The sequence below is a fragment of the Mercenaria mercenaria genome, chromosome 13, assembly GCF_021730395.1.
Source record: "Mercenaria mercenaria strain notata chromosome 13, MADL_Memer_1, whole genome shotgun sequence".
NCBI classification, from domain to species: domain Eukaryota; kingdom Metazoa; phylum Mollusca; class Bivalvia; order Venerida; family Veneridae; genus Mercenaria; species Mercenaria mercenaria.
The window spans coordinates 14,227,771-14,248,134 of NC_069373.1; the positions used below are offsets into that span (position 1 = coordinate 14,227,771).

The 20,364-nt window shown below is 35.9% G+C and overlaps 1 protein-coding gene across 1 annotated transcript in view; it reads right to left on the reverse strand.

Annotated features, from left to right (window-relative positions):
* LOC123529743 (synaptotagmin 2-like) overlaps window positions 1–15,135 on the reverse strand; it is a 32,542-nt gene extending 17,407 nt beyond the window's left edge. Inside the window, exons 1-9 of the mRNA XM_045310257.2 lie at window positions 15,026–15,135; window positions 7,982–8,162; window positions 6,668–6,865; window positions 6,038–6,155; window positions 5,283–5,425; window positions 4,548–4,721; window positions 3,823–3,899; window positions 1,311–1,437; window positions 274–402 (exon numbers count right to left, since the gene is read on the reverse strand). Of these exons, the coding sequence (XP_045166192.1) occupies window positions 274–402; window positions 1,311–1,437; window positions 3,823–3,899; window positions 4,548–4,721; window positions 5,283–5,425; window positions 6,038–6,155; window positions 6,668–6,865; window positions 7,982–8,140 (1,125 nt within the window). The 5' untranslated portion in view covers window positions 8,141–8,162; window positions 15,026–15,135. The remainder of the gene's footprint in view (window positions 1–273; window positions 403–1,310; window positions 1,438–3,822; window positions 3,900–4,547; window positions 4,722–5,282; window positions 5,426–6,037; window positions 6,156–6,667; window positions 6,866–7,981; window positions 8,163–15,025) is intronic.
* Window positions 15,136–20,364: the final 5,229 nt, after the last annotated feature.

The window sequence follows — 20,364 nt, forward strand, 5'->3', positions numbered from 1 at the left end:
TAAAAAGTTGAATTTATTTAACCTTTGATCTCTAGTGTGACCTTGAAGTTCGACCTAATGACCAAAGTTGTGTATATTATCTTCTTATATTATGCTGGTTAACACTGTTATGTAGTTCTTTGAAATTATGTGGAATCGTTTCAGAGACTGGTTTCCCAAAAGAAATTACAAATGACTGAAGCATGTGACCCAAATACAACCTCGGTATACATTGCACTGGTAACTGTATCAACAGTTCAATGTATCATCACTTCATTTATAACTATGCATTACCTTTCCTCCTGCATGCTTCTTGAAGAGGCAACCTGGTGCTCGAGCCTCAGAGTGGGCAGTGAGAGCCTCTCGGAACTCCTGGGCTATACGGTTCTGGTAAACTTTAGCACGCACACGTTCATTATTTCTCTGAAATTTAAAATTGTGGTAAACACTAACATAAAACAAGAACGTCTCTCTCGAATAGTCCGCCTATCACTGTAGCTCTAAGTTCAAAATGTAGAGAACATCAAAGAGAATATTCATACAATTCATAAAATATAAATAAACCAACTTTAGTTCCACATTTTATATTGATTTTAACTTCAAATTATAAACATTCAAGACAATAGCAAATTATATTCAGACACAGTTTTTACAAATATGCCTTTAAAGCAGCATGCCTCCAGATCGTTCAACAACACAAAAAAAAATAATTTTTTTTAGATATCTTGAAATAAATGCTATATTTCTTAAGAAGGCTTTAAAACTTAATTACTGACAAACTTTATGTTATGGAAACACATGAGAATTTGCTGTTTCTACTACTTTTTACAATTAAAATCGAAAAGCGTTTGTCACGCTTTTACTCCAGGTAAACTGTCTCGATTATAAATATCTATATTTTGAAGTCATTATTCACTACTTCAGCTATAGCGCTATTGGTTACGACGACGGGAAAATATCTTTATTGCCGTGGCGGCCCGGGGTTCGATTCCCGGCATATTTTTTTTCTTGATTTGGAACTTTAAAAAAATTTCAGAAACAAAAATTCATATTCTAATGTTCATAATATGACCAAACTTCAATTTGAAAGAAAGATTATTTTTTAGCCAAATCTGGAGGCATGCTGCTTTAATTTTTCAAAATGAACTTTCTACAAAGCTGAGAAAAGGCCTATTTTTCATCTTCTGTATCCTTTCTTCTACTCAGAAATGTGCAATGTATTATTTCATGTATTGTAAAGATAATTATTAATGCATCAATCTAAACAATGTTCACACTGAAATGGTCCTCAAGATACGACAGCGGGTCAGAAGCAATCAGTCATTACTCACCAGATCAGACAGCTCGAAGCTTCCAGATACTCCAAACTCTGGGTTCAAGTTGTTCAGTTCCACAATACACTGTCCCAGTGAGTCATTGCCTGTATTTACATTGTCAATCACATGGAAAATAATGTACCTGCAAACAACAAAGTTAGCTCCAAATTTCAGAACATCAACCCGCTGCACTGAAAAAATAAACAAGTAGTTAACAAAACAGCAAAACATACGTGTATGTATGGATAGAAATGGAATTTATATGGCTGGAGCTGTTACAGAAATATTCAGTTAACATCACCATTAAGGTGAAAATACCCGTCTACAAAGGCAGATATTTCCCTCCATGCAGAGGCAGGTATCTCCCTGCCCACACAGGCAGATATTCCCCTGCCTACAAAGAGACAGATATTTTCCTGCTTGCAAAGGCAGATTTTTTCCTGCCAAAACAGGCAGCTATTTTCCGCCCACAAAGGCAGATATATCCCTGTCAATAAAGGCAGATTTTTCCTTTCCAGCTTCAAAAAAGACCTTTCCAGAATAAATATTTCTGTTCAACACACAAATTTATAGACTTTTTTGTATAGGTGTTGTTTAAATTCAGTTTCTTCTTACATATCATCAGACCATCATTCTAACTATGTGCTCCCTTGCTTATACCTATATTTTTAATGTTGAAAAATGTGTCCTGACACTTTATGGGATAAAGTCTTCAAATTTGTTAGTAATTCAATTGATCAATATAAAAAACATCCTGCTCAAAATCAGAACAAAAGTTTACCAAAAAGGTTATTGTATAACATTTTCTCAAAAAACTTTTTGAAACAACTCTGACATTGACAATCTACTTGCAAGCAGGACCTCTCACTGACCCTTTGATTACAATCTAACAAGGTGGATATTTCATTTTGATGTGTTACTGGGTCATTTTCCCAACTGAAAAATTATTTTCTTCAAAACATGAGACAAAAAGTAAGCAATTTTGATAAGGAAGATAGTATCTATCATTATAAACAGATAAACAGACAGCCCTTACATTATTATATAGCTGAAAATATCACTTAACCTATTAAAAAAAACACACACAAGAAATTATCTTCCTGCACAAAAAAAATGACTGTTACTGTACACACTGGCTCAAAAATGACTGTAACCGCACATCTTGACTGAAAGTGACTGTAACTGTACACCCTGGATCCAATGATTGTAACTGTACATCCTGGCTCTAACTGACTGTAACTGTACACAGGCCCCAAATGACTGTGACTGGATAAACATGCTCCAAATGACTGTAACTGCACAAACGGGCACCAAATGACTGTAACTGGATAAACAGGCTCAAAATGACTAAAACTGGACACACATGCTACAACTGACTGTAAATGGACACACAGGCTCCAAATGACTGTAACTGTACATACAGGCTCAAAATGACTGTAACTGTACATCCTGGCTCTAAATGACTGTAACTGTACACACTTGCTCCAAGTGACTATAAATGTACACATTGGCTGCAAATGGCTATCATTGTACATCCTGGCTCCCTATTACTGTAACTGTACATCCTGGCTAAAGTGACTGTCACTGTACACACCGGCTAAAGTGACTGTCACTGTACACCCTGCCTAAAGTGACTGTCACTGTACATACTGGCTGAAGTGACTGTCACTGTACACACTGGCTAAAATGACTGTCCCTGTACACACTGGCTCCAAATGGCTATCACTGTACATCCTGGCTCCAAATGACTCTTAACTGTACACACTGGCTAAAGTGACTGTCACTGTACATCCTGGCTCTAAATGACTAACTGCACACCCTAGCTAAAGTGACTGTCACTGTACAAGCTGGCCCCAAATGGCTGTTACTGTATGCACAGTCTCCATTTGACTGTAACTGTACACACATGCTCCAAATTACTATAATGGCTGGTTACTCTGGTGCCAAGACTGCTATCTATATACACTGGCTCTAAGTGACTGTAACTGTACATATTCACTCCAAATGACTGTAACTGTACACAAAGGCTCCAAATAACAGTTACTGTACACACTGGCTGAAAATGACTGTAATTGCACATCCGGGTTCAAACTGACAGTAACTGTACTCAAAAGCTGAAACTGACTGTTACTGTTCACATTTCAAATGACTGTTGCTGCACATATTGCTTCAAAACAATTGTAACTACATGTATACACACTGACTTTAAAGGACTGTATAAACTGGCTCAAACAGACAGTATCTTTGTGCACTTTAAATGACTATTACTGTAAACACTGGCTCAATATGATTGTATCTATACATGTTGGCTCAAAATGACTGTAAATGTACACATTTGCTAAATATGACTAACACTGGCTCAAAAGTATAGATGGCTCAAAATGACTGTAAATGTACGCATTTGCTAAAAATGTCTAACACTGGCTCAAAATGACCATAACACACAAAAACTTGCCTAAGAAAAAACAACTACATCAATTACAGGTGCATTTACAAACACATTTTAATTTGTGAGTAAATAAATTACTTGTCATGGAACTCCTCTTCATGTAGTGGAAACTCAAATGTCTCTGACCAAACAGGATTCAATGTGTTCTTCAACACCTGTAAAGAAAAATAAGCATAAAAATAAGTATAAAAGTTGAGTATGATTTACCATGCTAAATTTCTAAAATGGACTGGTCCATCAATCAATTTGGGAAGAACCACTTATTATTCAAAGGAGTATTCACTGAAAATTTACTTGAATAGCGAACAGTTCAGTCTGTCCGTGCAGGCTGATCTTGGTCTGCACAGGTCACAGAGGCAGAATCACTTGCCGCAGCAGGCTAAATGTTAAGTTAGCAGAAGAAATTCTATGTAAATACACGTAAAAATAGCACTAAATTATGTCAAAAAATGACAACAAGTAATTACTAAAGACCTATGAGGTATGTAAGTATTCAATCTATCTCAACTTGTTTCTCTACTTTATGATCATGAATTAAAAATAAAATACATAGAAAAGATCTCGAAATATGGTTACAAATTGCTTATTTCTACGAAATAAAGCTTTTTTATTCAGTGTTATATCATACTCAGGAGCACAATGAATTTACACATTTTTCAATTTAAAAAAAAATGACTAGTCTTTTATATGTTTAAAAATACACTTCCAGGGCTCAACCTTAAACTACTGTAACAGTTAATGAAATACAAGATACAACAGATCTGTGCTGAGCCCACAACTTGAAGCATTAGAACTGACATGACCTGTGTCTGAAACATGTGATCACTTCCTGGAACAGCAACTTTCACAAAGGGGTCAGCAGTTTGCCCTTCATCTCGCGGGGCCAGATTGTTTGCCCCATGGATGGTAACCAGTAGCGTTCTTGGGGGCTGGAAAGCTACACTGACATCAATGCTACCTGATATACTCAAGTCAGTCTGGAATAAATATACTGGTATATACAGTAAGAGAACCAGGAAGTAAAACTGTAATGCTTACTGTGAGTATATTGATCTGAATGTCAAATAAGTCAGCTCTGAGACAAGTCGCTGGCCAACTCCTTTTTTTTTACTACAGACTGTCCAGGTATCTGCTCATCTCAATATTAAAAAGACATCTTGCATTTGTAAGTTTATACTAAAAAAGTACCTGAAACTGATTTTCCTTAGCAGGAAAAGAGAATGTGTTCCGATAAACTGACCTGGCTAATTATTTAAATAGATTACTTTTGAACTGCCTTCACATTCACAGCTTACCTCAGTATGAGCATGCACATATCCACATTTTGAGACAACCACCTTTTGTTTTTATTTGCATTAACATGCCTTTGTATTCTGAGCATACACTGTGTGTGTTTAAGTTGGCTATGGAAAGAGAATATTTTCTGACAGACTGTGTCACATAAATTTTGCATCATACTGACAACATAAAAGGATCTAAAGTACAGGTTTGCCAATAAAGGATAGTGTGTCAAACAGAACATGTTCAAATGGACCTACCTCCATGTTGAGAGCATACCAAGCTGTGTGTGTAGGTTCACTATGAAAGGAGAATGTGTTCAGTGGTATGATGACTTCCCCTTTAACATCATCATTTCCACCCAAGCTGTGTTCACTCACCTGCACTATCAACTTGGATTCACCTGGATAATTACAAAGTATAGTATTTATACATCATATTTCTTAACAACTTAAGCTATATGTAAAACAGAGTAAAGATTTTAGAAAAAATCACTTTTTTTCAATACATTGGATGTAGTTTGTTAGGTTCTGAGTTGCACAGGAACATTTCAGGTCATATGACGAGTTTCTATCTTTATGCAGGATGATCCTAGCAATGTATTAAGTTGTTATTTTGTGCACCAGTTGGCACCTGGGTAGAGCTGTGATCTTCATAAAGGCAACTGGATGACTTCCTTATATGACTACCTGACTGGAGCCAAATCTGCAAGATTTGGACTCACAGGCTCCCTAGATATACTGGAAACTCCTATGTCAACACTACCGGCACAGGCTACATGTAAAGGTCATAAGTGAATAATAATAAAGAAAAAACCTGCCAAAATTCAAGATTTTAAAAACACATCAAAGGTGACTTCATAACTGATATGTAAAAAGCTCCATTAATCAAGGTTTTAAAATATACATGTACAGTAGTATATGTACCTTGTTCTTTAATTTTCATATACCGGTACTCTTTTAACACCATTTTACAAAAGAAATCTCAATTTATCAACCATATAAACCACAGTTACCTAACCCATGTTCTGGAATGCAAAATCCGAAGATTTCATCAAATCTTGGGCTGTTTGTTCCATGTACAACCTTTGTTCTCCTCTCACCTTGATTCAGTGGATCAGGGAGCAACTCCAGCTGTAAATATAGAGACATTAAATTTGTTTCCAGGTGTAAGTATATACAGGTACATGTACGTCATGACAATATGCAAAAGTTGATACATTTTTATATCACATTTGGCCAGACCTACTGGAAACAGTGGAATGATTTAGCTTGACAAAGATTTCAAGACAGATGGACAGACACACCCCAATTCAGCATTAAAAAGTTAGCAAAAGAATGGAACCCAGGAAAACCAGGTAGGTTAACTGATCTTTTTTATCTGAAAATAAACCTGCATCAAACAAAGTCATATGCAAAGATTCAAAGTGGTTGAAGAGAAAACATAAATAGTATAAATTCATTCTTCAACAAAATGCTCCATGACTAACCAATCTGAAGTCATGAAGCTAAATCTGGCTAACTCAGACAGAAATAGCAGGGATGTTTTGGACTTCAATTAAAGAAATTTGACAGCAGAAATGGTATACAAAAATTTGATCAAAGAACAAATACTGTTGAAAATTTTATAAGTGCTATAAACATACCTTGACAAAGAAGTTTGACATTTTTGCTCTGATGTCTTTGTTTGCCATTTCCCTGCACTTGATGACCTTGATGAGGAGCATGTCATTGTTGAAGTCATATTTGAAAGACAGTTGAACCTCTCCTCTGATATCACCTGTTGGTTTCATTACAGTGGGGTCCAGCTTTTTAAATAACCCTTTCAACATCTGATTGTTTTGCTGAAATAAAAACACACTTGAGGTAACTTATCTTGCTTGTTACTTGGTAATTTCTTATTCATGAAACCTGTACTTTCCACTCCCTCAGGCTACAACTATAAAAACCTCTTTCAAAAAAAGAGTACCACCTTTTCTGTTCCTGTTTGATAATAATCAATGTATCTTTACCCATTTTCAGGGACCACTTGCTAACACAGATGAACTGTTTATGGTTTTAAAGACATTAGTTGACAGCATTTTTTATTTCAGAGCCATGCCAATATATATTCTACCATAAAACTGCTGTAACAGTTCTTGTCACTTTTTGGGGGTGTTTTAACAGGAGAGTGAACATGTTTTAACAGAGAAATTCTCGTCCTCTCATGCTATTATAATATATATTTTTATATATGTGCATTCCATGGCAAAGTTAAAGTTATTAGGCCCCAAAGTGGATAATTCAAAAGGAAATTACTTCAACATGATAAATACAGACATTCCCACAAATTTCATGGAAATTTAATGACCTTGAGGGACAGTATAGTCATTTATTAGTTTTTACCCATTTTATGCTAGATATCATTATATAGATTTCTATATATATAGTAACAAGTATGACTCCTGTCTTATCATCAACAAAACAAAATGCAAACTGGAAACACAATGCCATTTACACAGCTAAATCAAATGTTACAGAGTATTAACTGCTAACAGCTTTGAACAATTAAACATATAGGCAGCCAAATGAAATTTATAACATCTTAGCTGTTGTTTAAAAGTATGCAAACTTCAGCATGCAAAGAAAAGCATCTCTTTAACTGTTCATTAAACAAGTATGTACTTCATAACTATGAAAGAAATATGAGCCGTGCCATGGGAAAACCAACATAGTGGCTTTGCGACCAGCATGGATCCAGACCAGCCTGCGCATCCGTGCAGTCTGGTCAGGATCCATGTTGTTCACTTTTAAAGCCTACTGCAATTAGAGAAACCGTTAGCAAACAGCATGGATCCTGACCAGACTGCGCGGATGCGCAGGCTGGTCTGGATCCATGCTGGTCACAAAGCCACTATGTTCAACAGGTTTTCTCATGGCGCGACACATATATTTTCTGGCCACTGTAGTAAAATACTTACAAGCTCCCTCTGGTAGTTGTCCCAGCCAGTTTTAGCCACAGCTTGGTCATGTTCCGACCTTACTTTCAACAGGTTACTCAAGCGTTGAACTTCTTCTGGGCTATCTTTAAGGGCCTTGTTAGGAGACCAACTCTGGGACTTGAATTTCTTACTGAACATCCTTTCTTGTTTTATGAAATTTCTGAAATAGAGTATACCTAGAACAACAGGCCTTTTGGCAGACTGAATGACACCTGGTTTTTAGTATTTTACGACTGTAAAAAGATTTATGGGGTAACCGTAAAATGACTTCAATCTATTTGTCTGTTCATGACTTCCTGAACAGACAACAAAACTTTAAGTCGAAAAGGGACCATAACTCAACAAAAAATTGATTGATTGTAACCAAAATCAATCTTGACTGTAATTCCACAATCATATACCTGTGTACCAAAAATGAATTCAATCTATTCAGCCTAAATGTTATCGAACAGATTCCAACATTTTGTAACTCTGGAAAGGGCCACAATACTGTTCAAAATATGTGCACTGTAACTAAAAGTTTGAACTAACTCATCCTGTTCTTTGTAATTATTACCTGTGTACTTAAACAAGAGCTCCGCCTTGCGGGTGCTGACGCTCATCTGATTTTTTTTGTGTAATAGAAATATTGTTCTACCCACGATTTTCTAAGTCTAAAAAGGGCCATCATTCTTGCAAAAAGCAGGATAGAGTTATGTTTCTTGATGTACAGTGTCCACTTATGATGGTGAAAAACTGTTGCAAGTTTTAAAGCAATAGCTTTGATAGTTTATGAGAAAAGTCGACTTAAACATAATACTCAACCAAGAAAATGATTTTCTAAGTCCAAAAGGGGCAATAATTATTGCAAAAAGCAGGATGGAGTTATGTTGCTTGCTATACAGGGTCAGCTTATGATGGTGAACAAGTGTTGCAAGTTTCAAAGCAATAGCTTTGATAGTTTAAGAGAAAAAGTTGACCTAAACATAAAACTTAACCAAGAAATCTGATATTTTCTAAGTCCAAAAGGGGCCATAAATCTTGCAAAAAGCAGGATGGAGTTATGTTTCTTGCTGTACAGGGTCAGCTTATGATGGTGAACAAGTGTTGCAAGTTTAAAAGCAATAGCTTTGATAGTTCAGGATAAAAGCTGACCTAAACATAAAACTTAACCAAGAAAACTGATTTTCTAAGTCCAAAAGGGGCAATAATTCTTGCAAAAAACAAGATGGAGTTATGTTTCTTGATGTACAGGGTCTGCTTATGATGGTGAACAAGTATTTCAAGTTTCAAAGCAATAGCTTTGATAGTTTAGGAGAAAAGTTGACCTAAACATAAAACTTAACCAAGAAATCTAATATTTTCTAAGTACAAAAGGGGCCATAAATCTTGCAAAAAGCAAGATGGAGTTATGTTTCTTGCTATTCTGGGTCAGCTTATGATGGTGAACAAGTATTTCAAGTTTCAAAGCAATAGCTTTGATAGTTTAGGAGAAAAGATGACCTAAACATAAAACTTAACCAGGCAACACCGATGCCGACGCCGACGCCGACAACCGCTCAAGTGATAACAATAACTCATTATTTTTTTTCAAAAAATCAGATGAGCTAAAAATAAATTCAATCCATTTGTCTGTTGAGCTAGCTACTTACTGGACAAAGCAAAATTTAAGTCAGAAAGGGGCCATAACTCTGCCAAAAATTGGTAGATTGTAACTGAAATTGAACTTGACTATATCATGTTTATGATTATGTACGTGTCAACCAAAAATGAATTAAATCCATTCGTCCTCTCAAGACAGATATCAACAATTTGTTGAATTATAAGTCTAAAAGGGGACAACACTCTGGAGAGTAGAGAAGATTGTAACAATAATCATCCAAACATCTTTAATTTCAAGAGTTATCACTGGTGAATGGAAGCACACACTCCCTGACACATGCATGCATTCACTGACATAGTGACAGCCAAATACACCATAGTTAATTTTGTTTACTAGAGTACAAAAACAAATGAGCCATGCCATGAGAAAACCAACATAGTGGGTTTGCGACCAGCATGGATCCAGACCAGCCTGCGCATCTGCGCAGTCTGGTCAGGATCCATGCTGTGCGCTAACAGTTTCTCCAATTCCAATAGGCTTTAAAAGCAAACAGCATGGATCCTGACCAGACTGTGCGGATGCGTAGGCTGGTCTGGATCAATGCTAGTTGCAAACCCACTATGTTGGTTTTCTCATGACATGGCTAAAATGTAAATTATAACATAATATTATCACATATTGGTACTGAAATTCTGATGCCACATCCTCAGTTCACTCTCGTTAGTTTTCATTGAAAGTCTCCCCACAATTTGGGAAGCATTAAAGAAATAATTTGTTCTTCTATAATGGGAATCATTAAGCAATACTAGTAATTTCTTCTTTTATAATGGGAGGAAGCAGTTTTTTTAACAATACAGGTAATTTGTTCTTTTATAATGGGAAGTATATGGTTGTTTTTATGAAAAAATATTATTGGCTAAATTTGTTTATATGATTTTCGCACATTGTCAACTTGTTCAACCTCCCTTTCTTTAAATTTTGTCCCTTTTTTTCAAGATGTATCCATGGAAAAGCAATAATTCATATATCTGTAATGTTATCGTGTGTGTAGGAAATCATATTTAACCATAAAGGCTATCAGAAATAAGCAAACTAAAAATATATCTTAAAATAGTTTGGCTAGAATGCACTTTACTTGTATGCACTTCCTGCCAGGGTTTTAAAAGGCATTATAATAAGTGTGCTTGCTACATTAACTTGAATTAAGTTTAACATCGAATAATCTATTCAATAAACAAAAAAGATAAACAGGGTGTGGTGGCGGTAGCTCCCATTATTATAAAGAGAGATTACTTATTGAAAGTACATACTGGTAAAGTGCAGGTGTCCCAAATAGTTTATCTAAAAATGAGTTATTATATATTGTAAAAACCTGGGTTTAAATCCGAGTAATTTCTCCAAAATAACTCAGAAAAAGGCATGGATACCAGCCATATGATTTTTGTGTTTTCATTCTACTGTGTGTGATGTAAGCATCTTCTACAGAAAAACAAAATGTCTGCTAAAAGAAGTTACATATATGATTAAAAATGTGCATTTTTTGTTACAGTTTAGTATATTTTACCAGAAATTTTCTTGGAAATATTATTTCACGTTTGTTTTGGAATTTATGTTATTATAATATTTGTATCAATTATGTAATCTTATTTGTAGAGAAGTTCAATTTGTCATGAAATATATTTTATATTTAGTTCATTAATCTTATATAGATCTACTTAAATACTAAAATATATTTATCCAGTCTACAATTTAAAACTGGGCATGGTGACATGCCATACTGTTCACTGAAATTGACAGAGTAAGTATTGAAGCAGATATATGTAAAACTCTGAAAATTTCTGTCCATAGACAGATTTTTTTTTTACTAAGAAAGTGATGCCAATTGTCGGCGTCTTCCCCTCAGAAAATTTTCCCCCCAAAATTTATTTGCCCTTAAGTCTAGTGGCGAAAAAAATCTCCAATTTTTATGTTTTAGTAATATTAGATCCATTTATCTCAAAAATCATTGCATCCTTAATAGTTTGATGTACAGCAACAATGCAGGCAACTAGTCAAAACGGTGATTACACTAAATATAGCTGTTTTATTACGTCACGGACAATGTGTCCCAGCATTCAACACTCATTAGGCCATAATTTTTTAACTTCTGGTTCTCGGGAGATTTTTGCCAGGTTCTTCGGTACGAGAAGAAAATAATCAAAGGCCTGAATGGCCTGAGTCGGCTAATGATTGATGTACTGACAGTATAGTCTACCAGTTTCAGTTTGTTTTTAGTTTTTTTTTTCTTAAAATTTCGTAACACAGCTCGATATTTACCCAAAATATTATATCCGGATACGATTACACTTTTCTCTAGTTTGAACAATATATTTTACAAATTGTGATGATACGAAGACATTTAGCAGCAATTGGCAGTATCTGACATTGATGTTTACGGTTAAATTACCTCTTATTTAAATCTTTTCATAAAAGTTGTTTCGTTTCGTGAAAGCAGCCAAACATAGACGATCTACTTTCGATTTCAAAAACTACAAGAAAATACAATTTAATGTTTCGCCGATTTGTTTATTTCTCGAAAAATAAGAATTAAAATCATTTTTAATATCAGTAGTAACTAAACAAACCAGTAAGAGCTTCTTCTTCCGATAATTTATCCGTTTACTGACTGCAAAATTCAACCCACGCAAAGTTTATAGAAATCATACGATGCGTGTTTACGTTCAATGTGGGAGAATTAAGGCTGATCGGCTATGTTACCTAACGCATCCAGACGATTCAGATTTTGTTTTTAAAAAAGCATTGTGTGCGTTTCTGTAGTTTTATATACGTTTTTATACGCTTAGAAATTATTAGACATGCGTATTTGTATTATTTCTATACGTAATTTACGCTAATACGCATCTTATCTGGAGCCCTGTGGAACTATTTTTTTGTCTTTCGCTGGATGTTACCCAAGCTTTGTAAGCCTGCGCAATTCTTAAAATGCACATTTATGCTTAATGAGTTACATTCGAGAATTGCACAATTACAAGTCATAAATATGACAGATTACATCGTATATTGGTCATAGCAAAGGGAATTGACACAACTTAACTTCATTCATGCAGTGAACTGTTTGAAGTTTGAGAAATCTAATGGAACTACATCCCTTCACTGTGTTATTTGGTCCATTTAGAGAATCGTTGGATAGCAAGGACTCGTCAAAAGGCTTTCAGCCTTTAGCCGACTCAAAAATAAGTGTTCAAATCCTTGTGTCGAGATGAAAAAAAAAAAAAAAGCACCAAAATGGCATTTATTTTTTATTTTTTTTAAGTGCCCTAAATATCAGCACATTTCTTTAAGAAACGTTCATTTTTTACAGTTTCTGCTCGCTTCTCTTCATATTTATTTTCTACTGTCTTATTTTTTCCTTTTTTGGATAAGTTTTAGAGCATTTCTAGTGATCACTTGCTTCATCTAGATCGGAGGTTTGTTACTCAATCTCCTGCTACTCCAAGAATATATTATGCACCTACGCAGCGGCACCTACCCAAAAGCATGAATAACTTCAACTGGGGTATCAAAATCAATTATCAAAATTATTCATGGAAACCCGTCCGATCAGTACATGTTCATCCTCTAAACATTCGCCAAGATAACGCCCTATCGAATAATGTAATGGAATCTTGCATATTTGGTCCTTTTCCAAATGTTTTTTTACTAAATAAACAACAGACTGTGTTCTAAATTATATTTTCTCTCCCTTTTTATTCTGTTTTCCAGTTTGCTTTGATTGCAGACCTCTCTACAGTAATTGTTGTTTTTGCGCTTCAGTCGGTCATCGACTCTTAATCGTTTTAATTACCGTTACTCTACATACATGCCTCAGGCAAATACACAGCACCTGTGTGAAGTAGCCAAGTGTCATATCTGCATATCAAGTGACAGTTATTTGGGACGTCACCTATTTTGACAAATGATTGGCAGGTATTCAAAGGGGCTGTGCTGAAAGGGCAAAAGGGCGCTGAAGAAAGGGAAAATGGGCGGCGCTTTTAGCGAAACAAACGAAATGGCCGTTTACAATTTTATTTTTGCTTGAATTCGCTCCAGACTATCGCCGGGGAAAATAAAAATAAAATTAGCGAAAATCACTTTTATTTTTATTTCAAAATCGGAAAAATCGGGTCAGCACTCCAAAGAACCAGAAAATTAAAAAGTTCTGGAACTCTATACAACGACAGGAACCAAGTGCACTAGATCCGGCGTATATTCGCCACATACAATGACGGAAGGAAGTGTCTAGCCGTCCGGTAACCGGACGCCTAGCCTGCGTTCTAGTCGTCCGGTTACCGGACGGCTAGCAAATCCTCAGGGGATTTTCTAGTCGTCCGGTAATTGATTTCCAAATGAATAAGACATGATTTTATATAGTTTTAATGTTATTTACTTAAGATATTGATACTTATCTGCAAACAAAATGTTGTGTGAATACATATTATACAGATTTACAATAAATCACTGCATTATTCAGCCGATAAAATGGAAGTTTGCCGAACTCAATGATGGTGAGATCGACATGACGTCACTTATCAAAGTCTGTTCATCTGGAGGCTTTTATGGGATCGGAATTTTTAAATTTTAACAACTTTTTCACTGGATTTTCAAAATTAAAACAGTTTTGAAATTTCAATTTCATATTTTAGTATTCAAATATTTTTTAATGAACAACTGTTTTAAATGACATCTAATTTCAAAAGCGGCACTGAAATGTTCAAAACTTTAAGAAAAACAGTAGTTAAAATATATATAGAGATTTGTGTTTTAATAATTAAAGTTTAGGCCGTTAGAAAAACATCACTTTTTACAAAAATAGCATATGGACGTTCGGCGATCAATGTTTAATCATTTCTAAAAATAGAATATCAACGGCTTTGTAAACAAACACGGTCTCTTGCGTTTAATTGACTGAAAAATCAGATAAATATTGGTATTTTAAGTAAATAACATTTAAAACTGTATAAAATCATTACCTATTCAATAAGAAATCAATTACCGGACGACTAGAAAATCCCCTGAGGATTTGCTAGTCGTCCGGTAACCGGACGACTAGAACGCAGGCTAGACATCCGGTTACCGGACGGCTAGACACTTCCATGACGGAAACCAATCTTTATCCGGGGATATCAGAATTTCAGAAAGATTGACGACCAAAACCCATTGTAAATTTTCCCAAAACTGGCCTCTTTCGCGTGATTTTTTTCTCGTTGAGTAGTTTGACCAGCGTCCAGCGTCTTCCCAATCTCCTAAAAAAAACTTGGTAGAGAAAAACATGAAAATGTTCAACTTCTGGAAAGACGTTCTCTAACTTTTATCTACACTCGCTATACATTGCAGATGCTCATTACTACATTTTGAAATATATCATGTGGCAATTTCAATACGCCCTAGATTAATTTTTATACCGTAAACAGGTAAAAGCTTTGTGATCTTTGCCGTTTGGCTGACAAATTTTTCTATGCCGCCATGTTGTTTATCTTGGTGATCGGGTCGTGTAAAGTACAAAATATCATATTCACAAAGAATGTTAGGTTTGATCTATCTAAATGTAATTGCTAGTTATAGGATGAACACCAATAAATCCAGATGTTCTTATTTCGTGTAAAATCCACTTATTTAGTAACGTCATATCGACATTTTTTAGTGTATCAGATTTTTGCAGACTTATATTCCCTTAAAGAACTATATCTTCTTTCTTCTTTTTTTTAAATACTTTGCGCATATGTTTCATACCCATGTACTACTTTTTTCCGGTCTATATTTTTGACATTTTTTCTTACACCCTTCTACGCCCAAAAGAGCTATAAAAGACAGAAAAACCTTAAAACAACTTCTCACGAACCACTTAATAGATCTTCTTCAAACTGTGTCTGTAGTATAACTAAAAGATCCTCCCAAAAGTTTATTCAAATAGGGGCACTTGGTCAATTTCAGAAAAAAAAAACAAAGACAAATATCAAACAGGGAATGCCTCGTACCAAAATCGCAGCCTCCCAGAAGCCAATAGAGCTACAACTAGAAAAGCCTCTGAATGACTTCTCATAAATTCCTAGATGGATCTACATTAAACTTGGCATGTGACATCATTGTAAGGTCATCTCCCAATTTTATTTCAAATGGGGGCAACAGGACCCTTCTAGGAGCTGCTAGAGCTAAAAGTTGGCCGCTAAACCAAAGGGTCGTGGGTTGGAGCCCCACTGGGACCATGACCACACCTCATACAACAGCAATACTGTTGTTTTTTTCAGGAAGCAGACTCAAGAGGCTTGAAGCTTTCATCACAATTGAGCTGAATTAAATTAGTATAAACTAAAAGTTGAAAAACCTTTAAAGGACCATTTCATGTGAACCACTCGGTGGATCTTCATCAAACTTGGTCTGTGGCTTTATCTCACAAGGTCTTCTCCAAATCTGTTCCAAATGGAGACACTTGGCCCCTTTTAAGGGTCACTGGTGCAAGAATTAAGAAAACCTTTAAACAACTTCTTCATGGATCCTCTTGAAACTTACCCTGTAGCATCATTGCAAGGTCCTTTCCATTTTGTGGGAGTAATATGGAGTGTTGCTCTCTTCAAATAGTCTCATCATCATCCACCTATATTCAAAATTTAAAGTCAAATATCTTAAATAGTTTTGAAGTTGTACCCTGGACACAAAATATAATAGACAGATCAATGTAGGTCAACCCTTGACTTATTGTAAATCTATACCCGACAATTCAATAGCAGTTTAAGTGATTTTTTGCATTTTAACCTAGTTTAGCTTTCATTTATGAAGTTCCATTGTTTAAAGTTCATTTAACCCTATTTTGTAATGGGCATCACAGGGCCATAGTTATGTATGATAGCTCTAAAAAATTTACTGTTTTCATTAACAACATTATGGTTTGAAAGAGCAATCAGATTCACCTTTGCCTCACTTCAGACTGCTCCTCCCTAAATGCTGTCAAGAAAAGACTTTGCATATAATTTGCCTTAACTTGCTTATGTAGAGAAAAAAAAAACAACACAAGTGAACAAGACTGGTTTATTCTAGTCTATTAATACAATATGTTTTATTCATGAGAGACAACTTCCGAGACTATTCAAATTTTGTATAATTATGCCCTTTTTTCTTCTCAAAGCATTGGTAATTTGAGCTAAGAGGATTTTTGCTGAGATAGTTAAAGCAAGAATGTAGAATTTTACAACAAAAGCTGTCACAGGAGACAGTGCGCTTGGCTATATCTATACTGGATAGTGAAACTGGAAATATCTGAGGAAGCTGGAGCTGTCACTGGAGCTGAAATTTCTGCAACAGTAATGCTCCATGACATTGTGTCATATCATGTGGCTAATAATGTGGAGTAACTATGTGAAGTTTGAATCAAGTAAGTGAGATAGAACAGAAGTGCATCACAGCTTGAACCTGAAATTCTAGTAAAGAGGGGGCATAACTCATAGCATTTTGGTGCCAGCACCATGAACATTGTGTCATATAATGTGGGTGACCATGCGGAACAAAATGAATAGAAGACCTTACATATATACTCAAGTGGTTCATGAGCAATAGCTGTTTAAGTTTTTTTTTCTACTTTTAGCTCTAGTGGCCCGTAAACAGGGTTAATTCGCCCACTGAATAAATTTAAGAGATAACCTTATAATAACGCTACAAGCCAAGTTTCTTAAGAATCTATCAAGCGGTTGATAAGGAAACTTTTTAAAGTTTTTTCTTTAAATTTTTTCCAATATCTGCCCCTTAATTGGAACAACTTTAAGAGGACCTACCAATCATGCAACAGAACAAATTTGATGAAGATCCATCAAGCACTTCGCAAAATGAAGTTGTTTCAAGGTGTTTCCATATTTAAAACTGGTAGCCCAACAAAGAGCCAAGTGCCTCCATTGGAGCACACTTGGGAGAGGTCACTCTATAAAGATGCCATAGGGTGAGGCCAAGTTTGATAAATACTGATCAAGCAACTCATGAGAAGATATGTAAAGTTTTTTTTTTCTCTTTCTAGTTATGGTTGCAGCTAAAAGCGGTTAAGTGCCCCAATTTGAACAACATTTTGGAGAGGACCTTACAATGATGCTACAGACCAAGCTTAATGAAGAACCATCAAGCAGTCAGTTCATGAGAAGACATTGCTTAAAAGTATTTCTACTTTTAGCTCTGACAGCTCCCAAAAGAAGCTAAGTGCCCCCATTCAAACAAAATTGGGAGAGGACCTATCATCATGCTACAGACCAAGATCCGTCCACGAGAAGGTTTTTTAAAATTTTAGTTCTGGCAATGACTGAAAGGAGACAAGCTGAACCATTTGAACAAATTAGATTGAGGTGCATGCTCGAATACTTCTGACAATGTTTGGCGTAATTATAACATGAAGTTTCAGACAAGATTTTGACGCAGGACGATGGACAACAGATCATCCACCTATATTAACAGCTTACCCAGAACAAAGTTCAGGTCACCTTATTACTTTTAAGTTATTAGGGTACATAATGAACCATGGCAATGTTATGTGTTAAAGAAACTTAAAACAAGAGCAGTTTGTAAAACACGTATGCCCTCCATGATGGCTTATCTAATTTTCAGTCCTGTGATATCTATGATCATGACCTTTGACCTACAAACCCCAAAACAAAACGTGTCATCAATCATGCTATCAAGTTTGAAGAACCTGGGTCAAGTTCTTCACAAGTTACTGAATAGAAACTGTTTTCAAGGTTCAGGCTCCTGTGACCTTGACCTTTGTCATCTACTTCATAAGTCCAATCATGGAATCAAGTTTGAGGGTTCTGGGTCAAGTGGTTCTCAAGTTCACGAGGGGAAACTGTTTTCAATGTTCAGGTCCCTCTGGCCTTGACTTTTGTCCTATTGACCCCAAAAAACAGAAGTGGTTTATAAGCCCAATCATGCTTTCAAGCTAGTTTTGTTTTTGTTGGGTTTTACATCCTATCAACACAATTACAGGTCATATGGCGACTTTCCAGCTTTGATGGTGGAGGAAGACCCCAGATGGCCCTCTGTGCATTATTTCATCATAGGCAGTCACCTGTGTAGAACCACCAACTTTCCATAAGCCAGATGGATGGCTTCCTCACATGAAGAATTAAAGGCCCCAAGTGTGGCTTAAACACACTGATATCAGTGAGGGGCAAGTGATTCAAAGTCAGAGACCTTAACAACTCGGCAACCGATGCCCCACTTTCAAGCTTGAGGATTCTAGGTCAAGTGGTTCTCAAGTTATTGAGCAAAATCCATTTTGAAGGTTCAGGCCCCTGTGACCTTACCCTTAGACTTACTAATCCCCAAAACAATAGGAGTCAGCTTCTTCATAAGCCCTATCATACTGTCAAGTTTGAAGGTTCTTGGGCAAGTGGTTCTCAATTTAATGAGGGGTAATTGTTTTTTAAAGGTTCAGGTCCCCCTGACCTTGTCATTTGTTATACTGTCCCCAAAACAATAGGGGCCATCTAATTTATAAGACCAATCACGCTATCATTTTGAAGATTCTGTGTCAAGTGGTTCTACCTGTTTCAAGGTTATGGCCCCTGTGACCTTGATCTTTGACTTACTGACCTCAAAAACTAAAGGGGTCATCTACTTAATAAGCCCTATCATGCTACCAAGTTTAAAGGTTCTGTGTCAAGTGATTCTCAAATTATTGGACGGAAATTGTTTCCAAATTTCAGGCCCCCGTGGCCTTAACCTTTGAACCCCAAAAACTTTAAGGGTCATCTGCTTCATGAGCCCAATCATGCTACCAAGTCTTAAGGTTCAGGGTCAAGTGGTTCTCAAGTTAAGATAAGAAAATTATTATAGTGACATGTGCAAAGACATAATTATAACAAAGAGTAAATTACACAATACAAGCACCCGACCCAGTGGACCTATAAGTCAACTTAAATAAGTGATGCTTATTTACAATACAATACAAGATAATTATCATGTATTATGCATGTGGTATGCAAGTTATTTGACAGATTTTTTTTCTTTTTTGTTCCTAATATATACTAGTATATATATTCCTACTTTGACAGGGGGAACAAGATGTGTTTGTAAAACATGCACGCCCCTGGCATATAAGTTTAATGCCTGTAAGTTAAAGCATTCTTCAGTTATCAATTAGGAACAATTTTTAGTCTCAAGATCACTGTGACCTTGAACTTTTGATCCCAAATAGGTGTCATCTACTGACAACAGGCAATCATCCTTAAAATTTTAACGCCCGTAGGCCAAAGCGTTGTTCAGTTATCAATCAGAAACTATTTTAGTCCCAAGGTCACTGTGACCTTGACATTCGACCTACAGACTGAAAAATCGATATGGGCCATCTACTGACAACAGGAAGTCACCTTATGAAGTTTGACACCTGAAGGCCAAAGCATTCTTCATTTATTGAGCAGAAACTTTATTTCAGTCTCAAGGTCACTGTGACCTTGACCTTCTGAACCTAAAAAACAATACGGTCATTTACTGACAACAGACAATCATACAATTAAGTTTGACACCCTTAGCACTCTTCAGTTAATGATTGGAAACTGATTTCAGTCTTAAAGTCACTGTGACCTTGACTTTGACTACTGACCCCAAAAACTGTAGGGATCATCTACTGACCACAAGCAATCATCCTATGAACTTTGATAAGGGTTGGTCAAAGCATTCGGAAACAGACAGATGGACAGTCCAACTACTAACTATATGCCTTCCTGCTCAAAAATGCTACAGGTACCAAGCCACACCCTTTTCTGGTTTG